This window comes from Limulus polyphemus, unplaced genomic scaffold (assembly GCF_000517525.1).
Source record: "Limulus polyphemus unplaced genomic scaffold, Limulus_polyphemus-2.1.2 Scaffold1392, whole genome shotgun sequence".
Classification (NCBI taxonomy): Eukaryota; Metazoa; Arthropoda; class Merostomata; order Xiphosura; family Limulidae; genus Limulus; species Limulus polyphemus.
The window spans coordinates 23,042-43,367 of record NW_013667002.1 but is presented as its reverse complement, the minus strand read 5'-3'; the positions used below and the strand labels follow the sequence as shown (position 1 = coordinate 43,367).

The 20,326-nt window shown below is 33.3% G+C and overlaps 1 protein-coding gene across 1 annotated transcript in view; it reads left to right on the top strand.

The window, feature by feature from the left end:
* The window catches only part of LOC106463387 (synaptogenesis protein syg-2-like), a gene marked incomplete at both ends in the record, with an annotated part of 107,784 nt that extends 92,437 nt beyond the window's left edge, over window positions 1-15,347 (top strand). The window contains 4 exons of the mRNA XM_022390862.1: window positions 10,691-10,819; window positions 11,181-11,211; window positions 12,233-12,336; window positions 15,181-15,347. Coding sequence (XP_022246570.1) covers window positions 10,691-10,819; window positions 11,181-11,211; window positions 12,233-12,336; window positions 15,181-15,347 — 431 coding nt within the window. The remainder of the gene's footprint in view (window positions 1-10,690; window positions 10,820-11,180; window positions 11,212-12,232; window positions 12,337-15,180) is intronic.
* Between the last annotated feature and the right edge of the window lie 4,979 nt (window positions 15,348-20,326).

The following is a 20,326-nucleotide window of genomic DNA, read 5'->3' as shown; positions in this document are numbered from 1 at the left end:
TGAAGAAAAACTTTATATAAGTTTAACATAACGGCAAATGTACAACGTTTCGACAAGGTTTTGTCATCATCAGGTACAAACCTATTCGAAACGTTGTACATTTGCTGTTATGTTATACTTATATTAAAGTTTTTCTTCATTACCCATTCAAGCCGTCTCCAGCCATTATTAGTCTCAAAGTGGGTTCCTCGTCATCAAATAAGGTTCTTTTGTTGCATTTCACGCAAAACTACTCCAGGGTTATCTGCGCTAGCTGTCCCTACTCCAGGAATGATACGTTAGAGGGAACTTATCTATTCAACACCTCCCATCGCCAACACTTGGGCCACTCTAATCGAATAGTGGGATTGACCGCCACGTGGTAAGGCTGAAAGGGTATGCATGTTTGAAGATAGGATTCGAACACGCGACCAGCAAATTGTGAGTCACGGTAGAATCCCCCGAAACTTTTCAAAACAGATATGCTCTTTACGAGGTAAATGACAGTTATGTACAATCCTGTCAACGACCTTTTTTGAATACGGGTGTCAATGCTATTTCAAGTTTTTCGGTTTTCTTTTGTAATTTCTATGATAATGCTTTAATAAAGTTACTATCCAATTACAAATACACGTTCTTTGTGACTCATATATACATATCGCATGTGGGTTTTCATAATTATTTCCATTAACGTAAGAATATATATAATATATATACATAGAGAGAGGAGTTTAATATGTTATATTAAAACGAATTTGGAGCTTCATCTCACAGTCCATGTATCAGTTAGGTCCTGTCCTGTCTGACGACCATGAATCCTTACAAAAGCTCTGCAGGGTAGTTTTAATCAGAAAAAGCTCTATCGTAATACTGCCATGTTTAAATAAACATTCCTCTTGCGTGAATGCTTTTCATAATCCATCTAAAGTACAAGGACGACAGGTTACCAGCAACCGTTTCAACAGTCCGGTGGCACAGAATCCTTAGACGATTTGACTAGTACGTTTTCGTATGGAATACCATAAATACCTTTTCCATTCTCATGCAACGGTCGAACTGAAATTTCATGAAAGTAGCTTATGTACACGTCTCTTATATCGCTTTACGGATCAAGATCTTATTGATTATATTGCCTGGAACATGTCGTGGCATTTCCCGCTGACCTGTGTGTTAGTGGATTTTCGCCTTTTACATAATGCTGCACTTTACTTATTACGAATTGGGTCTGACTTATAGCAGGTCTCTTTCTGGATGGTCTAGGTTCCCCAAGCTGATTTTATTCGTTTATTTTCCAACGTAATTAAGTAGAAGAGACATATCCGTCTTACAAATCCTAAATCCCCGTATTTGAAGACATCTTTATGATCTGAGTGTATGAATATTTTGCGTCGAAAAGAGCTATAACATACCCTTCCCAAAAGCGATCAATTGTCGGGGACTTCATACTACCTGCGGAATGGCAAACAATGTCAAAGTATAGTTCTGATACATGACGTTCTACAACGCTTTATAGTGGCTGTGGTCGTCATGTGTCTTGCTGATTTGCATATTCGAAATCGTGTAATATAATGTACTCAACCCTCTGTATTCATCCATGTATATATGTGTATAACATTATATGTTAACATCATTACAATCACATACTATTCAACTGTTACGTAAATACGTGTTTATTGCACAAAGACAACACCCTATAGGCTGTTAAAATCAAGATTGTTAAATCTCAGACAGCAATATTATTTTATAAGATGAAACGCACCATTTGGTTAAATTCTGTCTATATATATATTACTGAAAACAGGTTTCAGTCATTTCATATTTTCGTAGAATAATAAAAGTTGAAATAATGAAATTATTCAAATGACTTTTGTACAGGTAGTTTACGTGGTTACTATAGACACTTTCCCAAGGCTATACAAATCACAGTAATAATTTACATAATTCGTTCACATTTGTTTTTCATTTCTTCTGGGTAAGAACGTTATTAATATGACAGAACTCAGTAAAGTTCAGCTTTTTCCTGAATGATTTGTTTTTTTTTATCTAATTCAATCAAAAAACTACGATAAGAAAACAAAAGTTTTGTTCCTAAGATGATAAAAATGTTGATTTAATAACGTGTTTTGGATTTTTATCAATAGACCATACAATAACCTATTTTGCATGCTAATATATGCATATCAGAATCCCTTCAAACTAAATAAAAAAAATTAATGTTACAAGAAAATCATATATTTAAACGTTGAAGTAAACTGTCACTTACATACACATCCATTTGCATCATTCATAGTTCACTCACATAACTATTGGCATCATTCATAGTTCACTCAAGTTCTAAACAATATTCGTTAAATGAAATGAACTATGAGGTTTCTTATTACTTCACATTTTACTTCAGAAGAACAAACAAACATTTCAAGATTATACTATGAGTATACTAAAAAAAACGGCTCATTGGTTAGTGTGCTAACTGTCGCGTTGAGGTTTCGAGGTTCGAGTCCCATTACGATAAAAAAATTGCCTTCTACTCTTTTGGGTTGTGAGTATGTTAGAAGCGTGATGCTCAAATCACACTGTTTGTAATAAACGTAACCCAAGAGTGGGGATGGGTGGCGTTGAATATCTGCCTTACCTTTAGCCTATCACTTTAAAATTAGGGACGGATAGCGCAGATAGTTTCGAGTAGTTTTGCACGAAATTCAATAAACATACAAACAATCAGTCCAACAGTGGCTTAGAAGTAATTCTGAAGGACTATAATGCTAAAAACCGGGTTTCGATACCCGTGGTGGGCAGAGCGTCTTTTTGAAAATATATGTTATCTGTGAGCTAGTTTTCATACCCACCTCTAAATCTATGTTTTAGCTAATTGTTAATAACTTCTGATCAAAGAAAGCTACGTAGCTGGAGTAAAGCTAAGCATTAAGTCATGTAGATAATTTAATATGAAGATCTAACTTAGAGTATACATTGTCATAAAAACAACTTATGATTGGAATGCATTTATTCATCAATCTGGTAACCTGCTGTTATCGATATTTTCAGCCACAATCCCCATAATATCGGAAAAGGTTCAGTCAGTTTAGGAAATTTTAATAATTCCTAAATACATATACTAAGCTAACAATGAAGAACACTTAAAAAATAAAAATAAAACATTTTACACTATTGGAAATAATTTATGTAAATGAAAAAGATACGCATACAGCTGTCACTGACAATAGGTAATTGTAATTAAAGGGACAGTTTAGTATTAATGCAATACATTAATACAGATATTACGTATAATTCAGGACGCATCTTCTGTATCCACAAATTTTCTTTAGTTACTAGCATTTATTTTCTATCCGCACTCCCCAAGATGTCAAAGTGTTTTGAAGTGACATTTGTGTCACAGTTCTGTAAGCAGTGGCGGAGGATGGACGACTGATTATATACTGTGTTTTGCGCATGCTCTTTAATACGTGAGCTCGAACAACAGATGTGGCTGCAGAAGATTCATTCTGAATTAAATGCTAATCAAATAGCGTCACCTTTGCTCCTGAAGATATTACATAAGAAAAACAATTAAGTTGTACAATGCACTTGTATTGGTATTTGCTTTAAATAGAGCAATACACACCTTGTTTTAATGGTACCATAGGTTGATCACTGTGTGATTGTGAAATATTGTTCAAAACGTTCTATTTGACTCCTCGCAACTAAGTTAAATTCTCTGGCTACTATACATTTTCTTTGTTTCCGTTTAATTCCATTGAACCTTAATTATATTCACATGGGAGTTTTTAGCAGGCTAAACAAAGTTTGTAAAGGGATTGTCCCACTAGTCTTCTTTTATTTCCAGGAATTGTTTCACCGTGTTTGCTGCGTGATTGGGATAACTGTGTTGCTGGAAGATTAATCTTAAGGTCTTGTTCCTTATGGAATGGCATGATGGATAAGAATTTTCTTGTACCTGCCAGCTGTCAGGGTGCGTTGAATTTTGTATAGATTTTCAACAATGTTGGTGAAGATGCAACCGACACTTGTACTAGTCCTCCAGCATGCTTCACTGTGTAGATATTGAATTTTAACCGTGGCATCGTTCTCCTCTATAGAATCAAACAAACTATCACTAAGTGTTGCAAGATAATTTGAATTTTGATTCATATGCAAACAGTACCCTCCTATTGCTTTGCTTCTCCCATTGTTTGAAATTTGGGTTCATTCATACCTTACTGTTCTGGAAGCAACATTCACACATCTGTATTTACAACTAGGTCATTGGAAATATCTCTAATGGATTGTCATGTATCATAAAGAACAAAGCCTCAGTTACTCATATCCACTTCTGAAGAGTTCTGGATTTCTACATCTACTGCTTCTATTGGGTTTTCTAACTCCACTGTTTCTATTACCAACAATACTAGTTTCATTACTCTGTTCACCCATATTGATCTTATTGAAACATGAAATTTCGTCTCATTCTGTTGTATGAAGTAGCCTTCACGAGTCAATTCTTTAATTTATACACATTTTTGATGTGTCATTTCTGTCTTGGAAATAATGAATGCATTCATCATACTACTGCTGGGAATAGTATGACTGCATGTACGTTTATAGACATTATGCTAATTAGACGACAGCCATTCAATGCAAACTCTCAATACATTATTGTACTCTGATGCAATGTATTTTTATACAGCAGAAGAAAGGAGGTCCATCCCGTAATATGTAGACTTTGTCATTACTTTAATAATTATTTTCAATATATAACAGTTTAACGAATAGTGTTAATGAAACTAACACTGATGTAATAATATAATATAACTTCATTTGCAACACACATAAAAACATGTTTCAGCATTATATGTTCCAATAAGAATTTCTTCTCTTTTATTATATTTATAGTTAGATTTTCTCTCCTACTTCTTGTAAAAAAGATTTCTGTTGCCTGTATTTTTAATTTTTCACTCCAGCTCGTCAACATTTTAGTATTTTATATTTACTCTATAAAATTTTTGATATCATTATAAAAAAATAAAACATAAGAAAACCTTAACATTCTACATTAAGGTGACTGATAAACATACAAGGATTGTCTCTAACAGATTTGTATCAAACAAGTAATAAAACAATAGGTTTTGGCTAGCACGTTAATGAAATGTTTTTTAAATGTTTCTCGGATCTCTACCAGTGAACACTCAACATAATGAGAGTTAAATTAAAAGTTACGATTTAAACAACGAAAGATGGCAAAGTATTGAAAACCAATAAGCTTGAAAAATCATTATAAAAACAAAGTTAACTTCCAATCCTCTTAATTTGTCTGTTATGGCTAAAAATCAGAGGTGTGTAAAAATAGCATCTCAGATCTATGTTCTATTTTTTTCTCTAAAATCACTGCCCCAGAAGCTTTTTGGTCAATACCAGTAGTCATCAGTTAGGTTGATCGATAAAAGACAATAGGATCTATCAAACGCTATTTATATATACAGTATGATACTTTAAAAGTTACAGTCTAAACGCCAAAAGCCAGCGAACTATCGGAAACGAATAAGCCTAAATATTGGTATAAAAATGTTTTTGAGCCGCAATGGATAAATTAGGAGAAAAGTAAGGAGACAAATAATATCTGCAGTTAACTTGATTTTTACAACGAGAGTTGTAATAAGAAGATTGGGAAATAATAATAAAACAGTTTGAAAATAATTCTGTGCAAGAATTTGTCGAAGCTGTTTTATGTGTAAGAGTACGTTAGAATCAATGAAGGGTTAATTTTTGTCTGTACAGTCTGACAAGTCATATAATGGTTGGAGACGGCTTGAATGGGTAATGAAGAAGAACTTAAATATAAGTTTAACATAACAGCAAATGTACAACGTTTTGATAATGTTTTGTCATCATCAGGTACCATTTTAATAAAGAAGACAGTTTCACGGTATGATTGGTTTATGGTAGTGGATAGGTTATATGTGCTTATTGCCGTTTCCTAAATCTGGGAATGAAATTGTATGGTTGACTTTAAAAGAAAGTTACAAGTTTGGTTAGTTCTTGCGAAGTAAATTCAAACAAAATAGTAATAATGAATAAATAAACAACGATAAAATAAATAAATAAATTTGTAATTGACTTAAATAAAAATCTATAATAATTATAATTCACACATACTAATATTTTTTGCATGAAAAATGATGGTACATATAGCGCTTGGACCACTAATTACTATGTCTGTCGTATGTAGGCGTTCCTCGGTGAGACAGCAGTAAGTCTACAGGTTTGCAAATCCTGTAGCACAAACAGGCCTAGTAAAGTAAGTGATGTGCCAGCTATTTGTTTACAGCTCCTACTCAAATATGGAATCTCGATGCAATTATTAGTATGTAGTGTTCTTGGTCGACCCAAACTTTGATTTCTACACACTCCACATGAGGTATTTCTGTTCTTGGAGCCATAACTGTATTCAGATTACTACTACTGTTTAGCATATTATTATTACCTGAACCTTTATTGGCTTTATATTGGTGTATCAGTTGTATCAACAATGTCTGCACTTTGAAACGGTTCATTTTCACACAATAATTTCGCTTAAATAACTTTAAGGGTAACTGTCTTCACACATCTGGCTGCAGACAATGGAAAGCAGTAGGAGGTGATACGTTGTGGATTTAAGCACTCTCCTCCGAAGGCTTGTTTTGATTTTCCATGATGGTCAACTTATACTCTGTTTGTTTTAGAGCAAAGCCACATTGGGCAATCTGTTGTGTCCACCGAGGGGAATCGAACCCCTCGGTTTTAAGTAAGTGGTGTGGGAGATATCAGTAATTAAGGTCCCGAGACACTTCTGTCATGGTGTTACTAGGCCTGTTTGTGTTAGAACACCATGACAGAAGTGTCTCGGGACCTTAATTATTAGGCTTGTTTGTGCTAAAGCACCATGACGTGACCTCTGATAATGATAACTCGTACACATCTTCCTCTAGAAAATTTGTTGACAACGTAGCACCATGAAACTGTACATGTGTGTGTGTGGGGGGGGGGTGAATCGGACCCCCAGTAATCTTGTAATCAAGTTTTGTCCTCAGTGTAACACTATGAAACAGAAAGATGAAATACCATCGCGTTTCTTTGATGAAAGTTTCTCTGAGAAAAAATTAAAAGCATCATCACAATCTCATTACGATAAACAGCAAAATACACGAGTTTTTTTTTATAGAAAAAATAAAATAAAGCAGAACAGCACTTGTTATTTGAAAACGGGGCAAATTAAGAATACGCTAAATTTCATATTGCAAATAAATGTCGCACAACACTTCTTCTTGTAAGGGCAATTGCAGCGCAACGTAACATTTACAAAAACGAAACACTATAGGAATTTTTTATTATAAAACACAGCAACTTGAGACTTCCTTATTTACAAAACAGAGCAATTTAGCAATTATATACAACGCTTCCTTATAATAAAGATTAATACAGAATAAAACTTTACTTCAAAAAAATCAGAAAATCCTTTTTGTAGAAATATGGCCATATAATTTTTTTACTTACAAAAGTAAGTCCCGATAGCCTTTCCCTATTTCCAACAAGACGGCATAAAATTCAATTACTATTTGTTTTAACTCCTGTGATAAAAAATTGTTTAAATAGTTCTGTTCTGCCTTACGTAAGTTGGCTCCTACCACAAAACTGGCATATTTTACAGTACGCTTCTTTCAGTACAAAAGTAATACTCATTTTAAATGTAAGGGGAACCTATATCGATATAATTTTGTTGTTTGAAGTTAAGCACAAAGCTACACAATGGGCTCACTGTCTGTGCTCTGCCTACCACGGGTATCGAAATCCGGTTTTTAGCGTTTTAAGTCCGCAGACATATCGTTGTGCCACTGGGGGGGGGGGCATATCGATAGAAACCACACACTTACATATGTATGTTTTTGTTTAGCCATGGGTGGGTAAAAAGTAGCCAGTAGTCCTTCAGGTCTATGCTGTAATCCCATGTGTGAATTTATGATAAAGAGATTCCTGTGTACGTTTTAAAAACTCAAAAGAAAAAAAAACATTACCCGAAAACCTAATGAATGTATTAAACAATTTTTCAACGCCCGCCTTATCTTCCACCTCTTGACGCTTGTTTTTGTTAGTGACCCCAAAAGAACGTTAGGAATTGCAAGGAAACGTCTCGAAACATATTTCTATAATAGCTCAGACGAACAGCATTTTTGTCAGCCTTACAAACCGACCTTTTAACGGTTCTTTATGAAGCAGAGGGAAATTTACTAAAAACAGAATTTCACTTAAAGAGAATGAAATGATATTGTAAAACCTCAACACCAGGTGACCTCTACGAATACCAACATATAATGAAATTCTGAAAGTTTCGGCATGTTTCAAAAACAATTGAACATTCGTTGCTCCTTTTCAACTTTCATTACTTCGAATAAAGCATTGCCTTTCAGCGACATTCCACGAAGTTATCTTTATTAACGTGCTTGCTTTTGAGGAAAATAATCAAATAAAATCCAAACACCACTTAATAAGGATTATATTATTGGAGGCCAAAATCCAATATAAATAAGAATGTACAGCTCTTTTGATTCACGTGACTAAAAAGAATTAAACAAAATTCAGATAAAAGCGCTTGTCACAAAACTTTTTTTTTCCTTGAGCATCTAGAATCAGACACAGCAAAGACTCCGCCTTTCCCTAGCTTTTCCTTTATGACAGTTTAATGAAGATAACGATTTTTTTTCATGAAAAGTTTATAGTTGTTATATTTTTACTTGAATACTTTCTATGGAAAATAAAATGATTATTGACGAAACTATATAAGCTTTCTTTTGCAAAGGATTAACGTCATTCATTTAGAATAAATTACTATTAGCGATTATATAAATACGAATCTGACGCCAGAAACATGGCTGTCTGGTTTAAAGAACTGGGATTTGAAAGCGAGTTCGATAAATTTCGAGAACATCATTTTATTTGAAAAGTGTTAAATGACACAAAAGATAAGTTTATATCGAAGACGATTTTTTTTCCCAAACAAACCCGAAATCTTGCTAAAAACAAAATTACTGCTTTACACATACAGTTTCAATTTTAAGATTAAAGTCCGTTAGGGTTCGTATCTTGGAAAATTTGAAATTTCGTAAAATATTTCATACTCTCTGTATGGCATAATGTTTAAGTAATTAGTCATAGGGAATTAATTATAACATCGGCTGTTTACTACAACAGTATTTTTTTTCCTAGAAAAGTCAATATATGTTATTTCGATTAGTAAGGGTTAGGTGATCTTCAGATCGGTAAATAAGTAATGTTACGTACTTATGAAACTGTTTTCTCTCTAATAACTTTTGTTTTGTGTTATAGCAAAGCCACATGGGGCTATCTGCTGTGTCCACCAAGTGGAATCGAAGCCCTTATTTTAGCGTTGTAAATCTGAAAACTTACTGCTGTCCCACCGGGGGACAATAACTTTTGTATTCCAAAGAATATCTCCCAAAACTATTTAAGGATTAGTGAGTGCTTTAGTGTAGTGGAAATTGTGTCTCTGTGTTTCAAAACGCATCATATTTTCTAATTATTTCATGCTGGTTTTCTATACGTAATTAATAAATTAAAACTAAATTTGCTTTAACTTTTTGTCATAATGTATCACTGTAATCTTATTTCCCTTTTCTTTTCTTTTTTAAAATTTATATCGTGAACAATTAAGTAATCTTTAATTACTGTTATTAGAATAATTCAAATATTTTTTATCATTGCTGCATATTTACATGGAAATGTAAGACAATTCAAACTATCACATTAAAATTTTATTCTTTTTCGTTTCAAACTAGTCACTCCTAAAACTGTACAGTTTTACCCAAAATATATAAGACACAAATGGAATAGAAATAACCCAGTGGGTTAACACTAACTATATGTATTTACAAGGCTTAAAATCCAGGATCGATTTCCCGCGGAGCGCAGATGGCCTATTGTGTAGCTTTGCGTTAAACAACAATGCTGAAGTTTACCAGTTCAAATACAATTGCTACAATGTTAATATGAATGTCGTTTTCTTCTTCCACTTGCTTTTCTACTGCACGAGCCACCCCCCTCCCCCAATGGCACAGCGGTATGTTTGCGGACTTACAACGCTAAAAACCGGGTTTCGATACCCGTGGGGGGGGGAAGAGCACAGATAGCCCATTGTGTAGCTTTCTGCTTAATAACAAACAAACAATCTACTGCATGTATTCAGAAAAAATAGTAATATTTTTATTTCGAATTGCCGTTTAAAACATTCTTTTAAAAGACTTCACAACAGAAATAAGTTTTTGTTGTATAGAAATCCGTCTTAATAATAATATATATATTTGTTACGTAATAATTAAGTTCTCTTTCATGAAGTTCAGTGCACATGATGCTGTACAGACCGTATTGATTAAACTGGCAACGAGCACCTTCCTCTACTTTATTTTTTATTAATTAATGACTTACGTATTTAATTTAATCTATTCACTGTAGCTTTGATTGGTTTATATGAAAACGAAATTAAAAAAATAATAATGTTGCTGATTTAACCAATCATGGTCATTTTATTGAGAGTTTTTCCAGAAAAATCATCTTTTCATAATTACCAAAATGTAGACATAATTATTAGAGAAAGAAAGAAAACTAAGCTACCGCTCTAATCCTGGAATAAAAGTGATTTCCCAAAATACGATTATAATTTATCCAGAGGATGACGACAACAGTGGTGCTATCACTCCAATGGTAGCAGCTTTCATCGTGGTGGCCGTTGTGTTGGTGGTGGTGCCAGTTACCGGAATAATCATCATGAGAATAAAGAAAGCGAGAACTAGACAAGGTATAGAAGATATCGATTGATTTTATGTAAAATACAAAATCTTATTTGAATCTAATAATTCATATTTCTCCTTCTGAAAATATTTCAGACGAGAAAAATAATGATACTGGGTTGTTTATTGAAAATGCTGTTACTGTTCTGTAGGATAAACAACGATATTTTAGGAGTAATCTTTTATTTCCTCACATAAAAAAACGACAGCGAACTAAAACTCGTGTAACTTTTGAAAATCTCTCTCATCGAATATGCATGAGTTACAAAATATCTAGAAACTAAAGGAAGAGAATCAGAGATGTGTTTAGAGTGTTTTCTTTTTTTTGTCACTGTGATTTATGGTTTCGTTTTCTTTACTCCTACACAGCTGTCTGTCAACAAGAGAAAAATGACGAAATGTAAGTAGCTATTTTAGAATATTTAATGTAGAATTTCATTTTATAAATCATTTTAACTCTTTGTTCAGTGTAAGCTATTGAAATAAATGTCAGGATTCATATCTCTCAGTGTTTTTAGAACATCATCTCAATTGCCTACAATATTTCATATGATAAGCTAATTTCATAAATCGTTACTTTCTAAACATCCGAGCGTTATGACGACGGAGAGAATAAAACGGATAAAACTGCTGTTGCTACTACGTTAATGGCTAACGTTTTTGTAATTAACTAGTAACGATTTAATTACTGAATCATTGATCACTGGATTTGAACCTGTCTTAAACTTCTGAGGTTCAAGTGACTGTTGGATTCTAACGCTATGCAAAGCTGCGACCATTTGATCAGTTGTAGTTATAACTCTGGGGGTATTTTAAAGGGTAAAACCCTTTAGCTTCCATATAATGTTATAATTTCCATGATATGCTTTGAAAGACCAACTTTATACTTAGGTAAAATCCACCTGTTTAATTTTCGTCTTTGTCGATTTTGAGTTTATCTAGTTAGTTCAATAATATAAAAAAAATGTCAGTATATAAATCCTGTGTCTTACAGCATGAAATCAGATATTTCAGTTTGTTTCAGAATAAGCTTCGTTTATACAGTTCTGGTTTTGTTAATCGGCTTGAAACTTTTTATAATGTAACAGATCATTGCATGCTCATATTACACGCATATATATCTATCTTTCTCATTACTTCGTCGAATGTATCCCTAATAACAACCTAATTATAACTTGCGTTGTTTTTATTGGGGGGGGGGGTCAGTACTCTGTTGTATGTTTTTTACATACATTTTTACATTTCTTTTTATCAAGTATATCATTGTTTATCTCTATTCATTATAATTGTAATTAGTGTCTATGTAACATTTTACTTTATTCAGAATACACTAATAATAATTAATTATGATGCCATCTGAAACGTTTTGTATCAATGTTGTTTGTTGATAGTAAAACAAATTTTCTTCTTTCGTATTCCAGATCTGATATAAGTTACAACAAAAGTACAAACATTGCCTCGGACCACAACGATAAAGGTCCAGATATCATTCCAGATCAAATGTTGGCCAGAGTGTTTAGTGAAGGTAATATATACTTGAGCTCATCAACAGTTTGAAACGAAAATATGGTGTTCAGTTTCCTCTTTAGTTCAGCTAAGGCTCTGGAGTAGATGGCGTCTTTTTTAAGAAGATTTAAGAAAAATGTTTTTTAGGTTGTATATCATCAGTGATCAATTATGTTTCCGTCGACTTTTTTATGTTGGTTACAGCATGTTGGTTATTATGCTGAGATGAAACCTCCGCTTGAATAGCTCCAGCGGTTGAATTAATGGTGATTATCCATGTTCTATCTTTTTCGCTATTACAGAGGAACTACCTCGGAGATTTCCCCCCAGCCCTCGGATCATTCTCTGAATGCTGATGACGTTTTCAAGGCGTACTTTATGACCAAAAAGTAAAATATCCTGGCTTATAATAAAATACACGTATATATATATATATATATATATATATACACACTTCGTGGGTGGATTCTCAAAGATTTATTTTCTGTGGTTTAGTAGTAACTATGTGAACTTCTATAAAGTCGAATTTCGAGTCCAAATTTCAATTCTATCTAGCGCTTTAAGATTGGTTTACATTAATCCTTGGTATTGATAACCGTATTTTCGATCGAACTAAGGAGATGCTAGAAACTTAGTTCTCATCAGAAGAATAATTGTATGCACCACGAAAGAAAAATGAATAAACTCTTTGTAGGCTGAATTTTCGTACTTTTGAATGTATTTATATTGTAGGCTACAACAAACACAACGATGTTTTGATCGTTGTGGAAAATGTTTTCTTTTTTAGGGGAGAGGAGGTATGTATTAGAAAGTAACTTTTTTTTTAACTTTAACTAATTATGACAAGGAAATTTGGGGCTTTATTTTAACTACCTTCCCCCCGAAGGCTTTTAATTAGAAAATAAAATTACATAAAACAGCCGATAATTAACGTTTAGGTATATCCTCGTTTTTAGTCCTATCTAGGTAGTCCCACGCTGGAGCTGCAGTCAGTTTATGGACTTACAACGCTAAATTTCGGTGTCCAATTCCCGCGACGGACAGAGCGCAGATACATAGTGAAAATGAGCAAATATCAGCGTAAAAATTATAAAGCGATTTATAACAACTATCAGGCATTTAATAGTAACACTCTCTCACTACCTATCATTCTGCTTGCCCATCTATCTATCTTTCTCTCTCTCTATCTGGCTGTTTAGTTATTTTATACCCCTCCATGCGTTATCATTAGATGGAAAAAGTTATTTAGATTTTATTACTTGGGGAATCATCAGGCTGCTGCTCATTTTCAAGCTTTCAAATGATCAGAAAAAATGAAAAAATAGCTCAAAACGTGAATTATTATAATAAGATAAATAAGGTAATATTATCTGCTCATTTGTCATATATTCTCCAGTTTCTATAAACTTATAATAAATTTGTATAGATTAGAAACACACGTATATGCTAGTTCGAAAATGTAACGAGATATGCATGCAATCTCTTGGTAACCATTGATTGTAGGCACATGTACTTTTATTCTTTAGAAATAATAGTAATTGATTATTATTTTTTTATTTCAAGGATAACAACTAAAAACATCAGCGTAGATCATTCCAAGTATCATGTTTACTACATATCTTAGCTTCATTAATGTCTGTTACTATAACATTATGGTGCGTGTTCAACCATTATTAGGTTGTAGAGCAAAGTTATTGTTCAAATTGTAAAAACAAAAGCATATACACATATATACGAATATAGCTTATTTGGATCTTCACACTTGACAGCTTCAGCACCTTGTATTATATGATGTGAAACTTACACTAGATAAACATTTTATCACGATTTGCTACAGTGTTCGAGAGTATTATCTAGTATTTTATAGTTCTATTCAATGTTTTATAGTTCTGTTCAATATCTTTTTGTAAGGGTGGAGGTTGGGAGTTTAATTAGTAGAAATATTGGGGTGGCTATATTTCAATTCATAACTGCCTTCCCTCTAGTCCCTCTAAAACTAGTGACGGCTAGTGCTGATTGTCGTCTAGAAACTTTGCGAGAAATTTAACAAAGAAACAAACATCTGGGCTTAAAATATTCCAACCGTTGTTACTATTTCGTTGTCAGAATAGTAGCATGGTCAAATTAACAAAAAGTGTATCAGTGTTGTCTAACGTGAAATAAAAACATTATTGAAAAAACGTCATGCATGCCCCCTACTGGTCATCGTATTGGTCAGTTTATCCCATCATCGTCACCGTACTTATTTTTTTCTTTCGATAGATTTATTACTTTCGCTATTTGTTACTATCGTTCGAAGATGGTTCCATCTTTTGAAAACTCTCACGCTTTTTGCTTGTTTTTCGTTTGCTATATGAAGTAGTATGTTTGTACTTTTATCCATAGAAAAATATCAGAGTCCAGTTTTTCTTAAGTTTATACATTAAATAACTTGAAATAGTCTTGTTTCGTGACAAAGGCTAATGTTTTGTTTTTCGGTAGAGATCTCATTGCGCTATTTTGAAGTATAAATTTTGAAGGGTTTTCTTCTTTTTATAGATCATACACTACTTGTAGTTGGTTTATAAAAAAAAAACAACTAAAGGTGTAATGCACAAATGTCACGTAATATCTGTATAGAGAACACGAGAATATAAGATTACTATGAAAACACGCGGCTAGAAAAGGATGTGATAAGGTGATAATGAAGTGATTAGCTAGAGATTTAACGTTAAATGATTTGTTATCAACGAAAATCGTTAGAGCAAAAAATATGCCGGTGTAACAACGGTTTGTAGCTATGATAGAATTTCTTTTAAATATATAGCGTTCCATAAATGTTTCATCATCAGTAAATATAACTTATAAATTTGTTTATTTTAAGGCATCCTTGGTACTGAAGATAAATGCTTACAGCTTGCAACGTTCACTGAAAATCCACACACGGACAGATCCAGCCAAGCCGGCAGATCATCTGAAAGCAGATTAATCAGAGATAGAACATCTTTAAACGAGTTGGTTCAGCCTCAGTTAAGTACAGGCCTTATGAAGGTATGTGTTTTTAATCAGGTTAGTTGTATCAAATAAAACCTTTATGAGGGTCAGTTTTTGTAATTAATTTAAATGTACCAATTACAATCTTTATGAAGGTATTTGTTTTTGATTAATTTAGTTGTGTCAAATACAACCTTTATGAAGGGACGTGTTTGTAATAAATTTAGTTGTACCGAAGTCTATTTTAGTAAAACATTATATGTTTACAGAAATAACCCTATTCAACAAACATAATATATATGTGTTTACTTTACAGGGTTAACTGTATTTGTATATTATATGTTTCAGAAATGACCCTATTCAACAAACATAATATATATGTGTTTACTTTACAGGGTTAACTGTATTTGTATATTATATGTTTCAGAAATGACCCTATTCAACAAATATAATATATATGTATACCTTACGAGGTTAACTGTATTTGTATATTATAGGTTTGACAGCGCTATGTAAGTGTAAACATACTTCTTCTCAGACGTAATAGCTCCTGATGGAGGGATCTGTGGGAAAACTGTTGTATGTTAATAGAACATTAAATATTGTTCAGATACTTAAAAGGGATTTATCGTGCCTTACAAAATATAACTATATCGACCCCCGGAGAGTTTACTGCTCTAAAGATTGTGGGTTGTAAATTTGAAACTTTATTATTTTTTTACATACATGCCAAAGTGTTTAGCATAGCAAGACCACTACAGTAAAAAGTCTCTTGGTAGGAGTTACTAGCTTACGGAGGATTAGGCACAATTCTATATAGTAATGTTTAGCTTTTTTTATGTGAGCAGGATTTATAAATACAAAACATTTTGTTTTGGAAGAAAGTTAATCTTGTTTTTGATGTTGCGTTTTATGGATAAAAGTTGGCAAATGCTTGCTATACGTTAATTCTGAAATGAAGTATAGCGTGCATTTTACAGAGCCCTCTATCATGGTCAGAAACTATAGTTATCTTCCGTGTTAAGTTCAATTCGCAGATGCACGCACTTTTAGTATCACAGTATGACGTCATGTACTGAAACAAAAACTTTAAGTCTTGATATTTCCTTAAAGACGATTTATAAATGATTATGGCAAGTTCCAGAACATGGCACAATAAATCATATACATCATATGCTTTTGATTCAAGAGCAAAGCGCGTATCATTGGGATCACATTTATCAATGTGAAATCAGACAACTTTATAGTTCTCCCGTCACCAGACATTAATTACGATAGTAATCTTCCTAGTTCTAAATGGGCTTGTCATTATCCCCAAGATTGTCAGTGAATGCATATACAACTGTATCTAACAGATGATAAAACGTCCACGTGGATTGTGAAATGGAATCAGTTGTAATTACCCGAACTTGAGAATACGCGGTTTTGTAGACCCTTTTGTTGACAGTTAGTAGAGTTAGAACATGGACAGAAAACCCAGCCGCGAGCAAATTTTGGATGTATAACATATGATTACAGTAGATTATAGCTGTTCATTTGTTCAGTCTTATTTGTGGTTTATGATTATCATTAAAGATTAGTTTTCGTAATTAATTTCTTACATCAAAGTTCAGCGTCGGAAATGAGGACATCAGGCTTAATTAATTTTTACACTAATAATGAAGATCGCTATAATTTCATAAAACCGAATTAGTTTATTAAATTTAGAAACCGTTTTTTTTTGTATAATTACATATTTCAAGTTATTATTTAATCACGTACATCATACAGTTAAATGTATTAAATATAGCTATATCTTTAGATATGCGTAGAGCAACAGGGAGTTTGTTAACTATGTCTACGTATACAGTACGTGGACGGAATACCTCGTGTAATATTCATCTGACTTCAACAAATCAATTTGCACGATGATAAATCATTAAAGGAGAGGTCATTTTTCCCATCGCTTACTAAAAGCGTCAATAGCTCAGTACAGATTACAGGATTTCCATTTTAATGGACGCGTTTGTGAATTTCTAGCCATGAATACAGGAAAACTTTACATTTTGTCCTGATCTCCACTAGAAGATAACTTATGAATGTAGTTCTGGTCTGAGTAAAAAAAAGACATCGTGGTTTTAGTCTAGACTGTACTAGAAAAAGGCATTAGAATGAAAACTTGATATGGACTAGAATAATGCTTCAAAACTGAGGTCATGAACTTGATCAGAAGAAAGCATTGGCATCAAGGTCTACTCTGGATGAAGAGAAAGCTTCAGAATGGAGAAATCCAAAATGTAATCAATAACAAAAACTTACAATTCAGCTTCTATGCGTAAAATAGCATTCCGGTATAAAGCTCAGTCGTCAAAACCTTTATGTAAAACCATCTGCTAAATTTAATCGTTTCTGAAAACGATGTGTCCATTTTAAACTTTGCATGTTTCCGGCACCAATAACAACGAAATAACTTTAAACTGAAGTAAACGTTTCGCGATAATGCAGTCTATGATTATGAACCGTACATAAACACAGAGAGGTAGAAACGTTTATATTATTCAGTTCGGTTCAACCCTATGCTCACTCAAATCCCCACGGTGTTCTTAAAATAGAGGTGTGATCTGTATCAGATATTCACTGGATAATAGAGATTTGGTTTGGCTAGAAGAACTTCTTAGAAAGGAGGTCTGTTCTGAACCATAACTAGGCTTCAGAATGAAGGTTTGACCTAAACCAGAAAGAGTTAGTTTTCGCCTAGTGGTTAATGGATCAAGCTGCATATCAAATGGTCCAAGGTTCAAGACAGGAAGCCTTACTATCAGTTGTGAACACGTTATAAAAGTGATAGTTAATCCAGTTGTTCGGTTGGATGGTATTGCCTAACTGAGGTATCTTTGGTCAGTAGTTTAAAGTTAGGGATGGCTTTATCTGGATGTTTTAAATTTCTCATCTGGCTGAAATAAACGATCCCATGTGCACATAAGGTGAGATATAGATTGAAAATACGGATTAAAATTCCTGGACATCCACCAAACGCAAATGATGCTCTGTTTGAGCTACAGAAAAGCTTTTGAGAGGTCTGGTGCTCACCTGAACAGGGTTTGGGCTAGAGTTAATCCTTAGAAAGGTCTAATGTTGACCAGGAGAAGGTTTGGGCTAGAGGAAATCCTTAGAAAGATCTGATGTTGATGAGGAGAAAGGTTTGGCTACAGTAAATCCTTAGAAAGGTATGATGTTGACCAGTAGAGGCTTTGGGCTAGAGAAAATCCGCAGAAAGATCTGATGTTGACCAGAAGAAGTCTCAAAATGGAGGTATTCTCTAGACGAAAAAAAAATTCTCAAAATGGAAGGCTTGTTTATAACAGAAACATGCGTCAGAATTAAAATATAATATGGTAGAAAAAAATACTCTAACGTCCAGGGCAAATGAATACTTTAGCATTATAGTTGTATTGTCATTATCAAACACTTTAAAACAGCTGCTGTCCATAGGAAATGTTTATGCAACATTTGTATATTTCTCTGTCTAAGAAATGTGAACGTGTACATATATGTACTATATATAAAAATCATAGAACTTATGCAAATATATAGCATAAGATTTTCCAGTACTTAACCTTCGACTTGTTAGATATTTGTAACCGTTTTAACATTTGCACTAATAAACGTATTTTAAAGTGAAATTTGTATAAATCATTTAGCACCAATTATGATTATAATTCCAAGATTTCCCTGTCTCATTTTTCATAAGTTACTGTCAGGGTACTCTATATGGGTATAGTGTATATACCCAGTGACCTAATACATTTGTACATTGTCCATTAATATAAATCATTCTTACAACATACCATCGACAGATTTATAACAAATACATCACATGGTTAAATTGATGGCGTGAACAAATCTCTCGGTGTCATGATCAGCATTGTGCAGTACATCACTTCAACCAAGAAAATAAGTGTCACCTATAGCTCATACGTTAAGAACTAGATGTATGATTTATTTTCTTCGGTTCAGAATTTTCACGCAAAACTTTACTGGAGCTATCTTCGTATGGTCATTGCTAATCTTGAATTGATAGGTTATGGGGAATGGAGTTAGTCGACAGCACCAACCGCCAACTCTTGAGGAACTAAACTTATCTGATCGAAATAGTGGGATTTAACAGCGCATCCACAGCCCCAAAGTATGGAACACGTTTTTGATGAAATGGGTCACGAACTAGGAATCATCAGATTTCCATTTAGAGCAAATGAAACACTAAATCACACATGGTTCTGTATATATACAGACTGGATTAAATAAGGATACTTTTTATTTATGTATAAACTAGTTAAATCTAGCGAAACATAATGTTAAAAAATAACAACATACAAACGAGGTTTTGAAACATATATACATTCGTGAATAAATAATGTTATTCAGTGTGACAGGTTCTTCTTTTGAATTATTTAAGTAATAATCTTTTCTGTTGTATTTCGGGTTACTTAGTATAAATGTTCTTAGGTTTGTTATATCTGCTACAGCTTCGATTACTTTGTCACTAGAAATATAGTCATAGCTTCGGTTACTTTGTCACTACAAATATAGTCACAGCTTCGGTTACTTTGACACTACAAATATAATCACAGCTTCGGTTACTTTGAAACTACAAATATAGTCACAGCTTCGGTTACTTTGTCACTACAAATGTATATTACATACGCCTCTCTCTAGGCCGCATAACTTCATTCTAAGAAACTTAACTTCGTGTGAAAAAAGTTTTCCTTGTGAAGTGATTTTTATACTTATTTATTTGTGCATCACTCACAGTTGACGTGGAAAAAGAGATAACAATCTTGGATAGGCGATACCTAATAGATAAACTCCTGGAATGTGGAAATAGTAGAACACGGATATAACCTAATAAGGTAATTCTTCCGTTGACGGCCTGTCCGTGAGTTAACGGGAGAAATTCTGATGAAATTAGATTTCTATCTGTCGCAGTAACACTCGCATACATATACCTAGCGTATACGTATGAATATACTCAGTTATATATCTGTGGATAGACACTT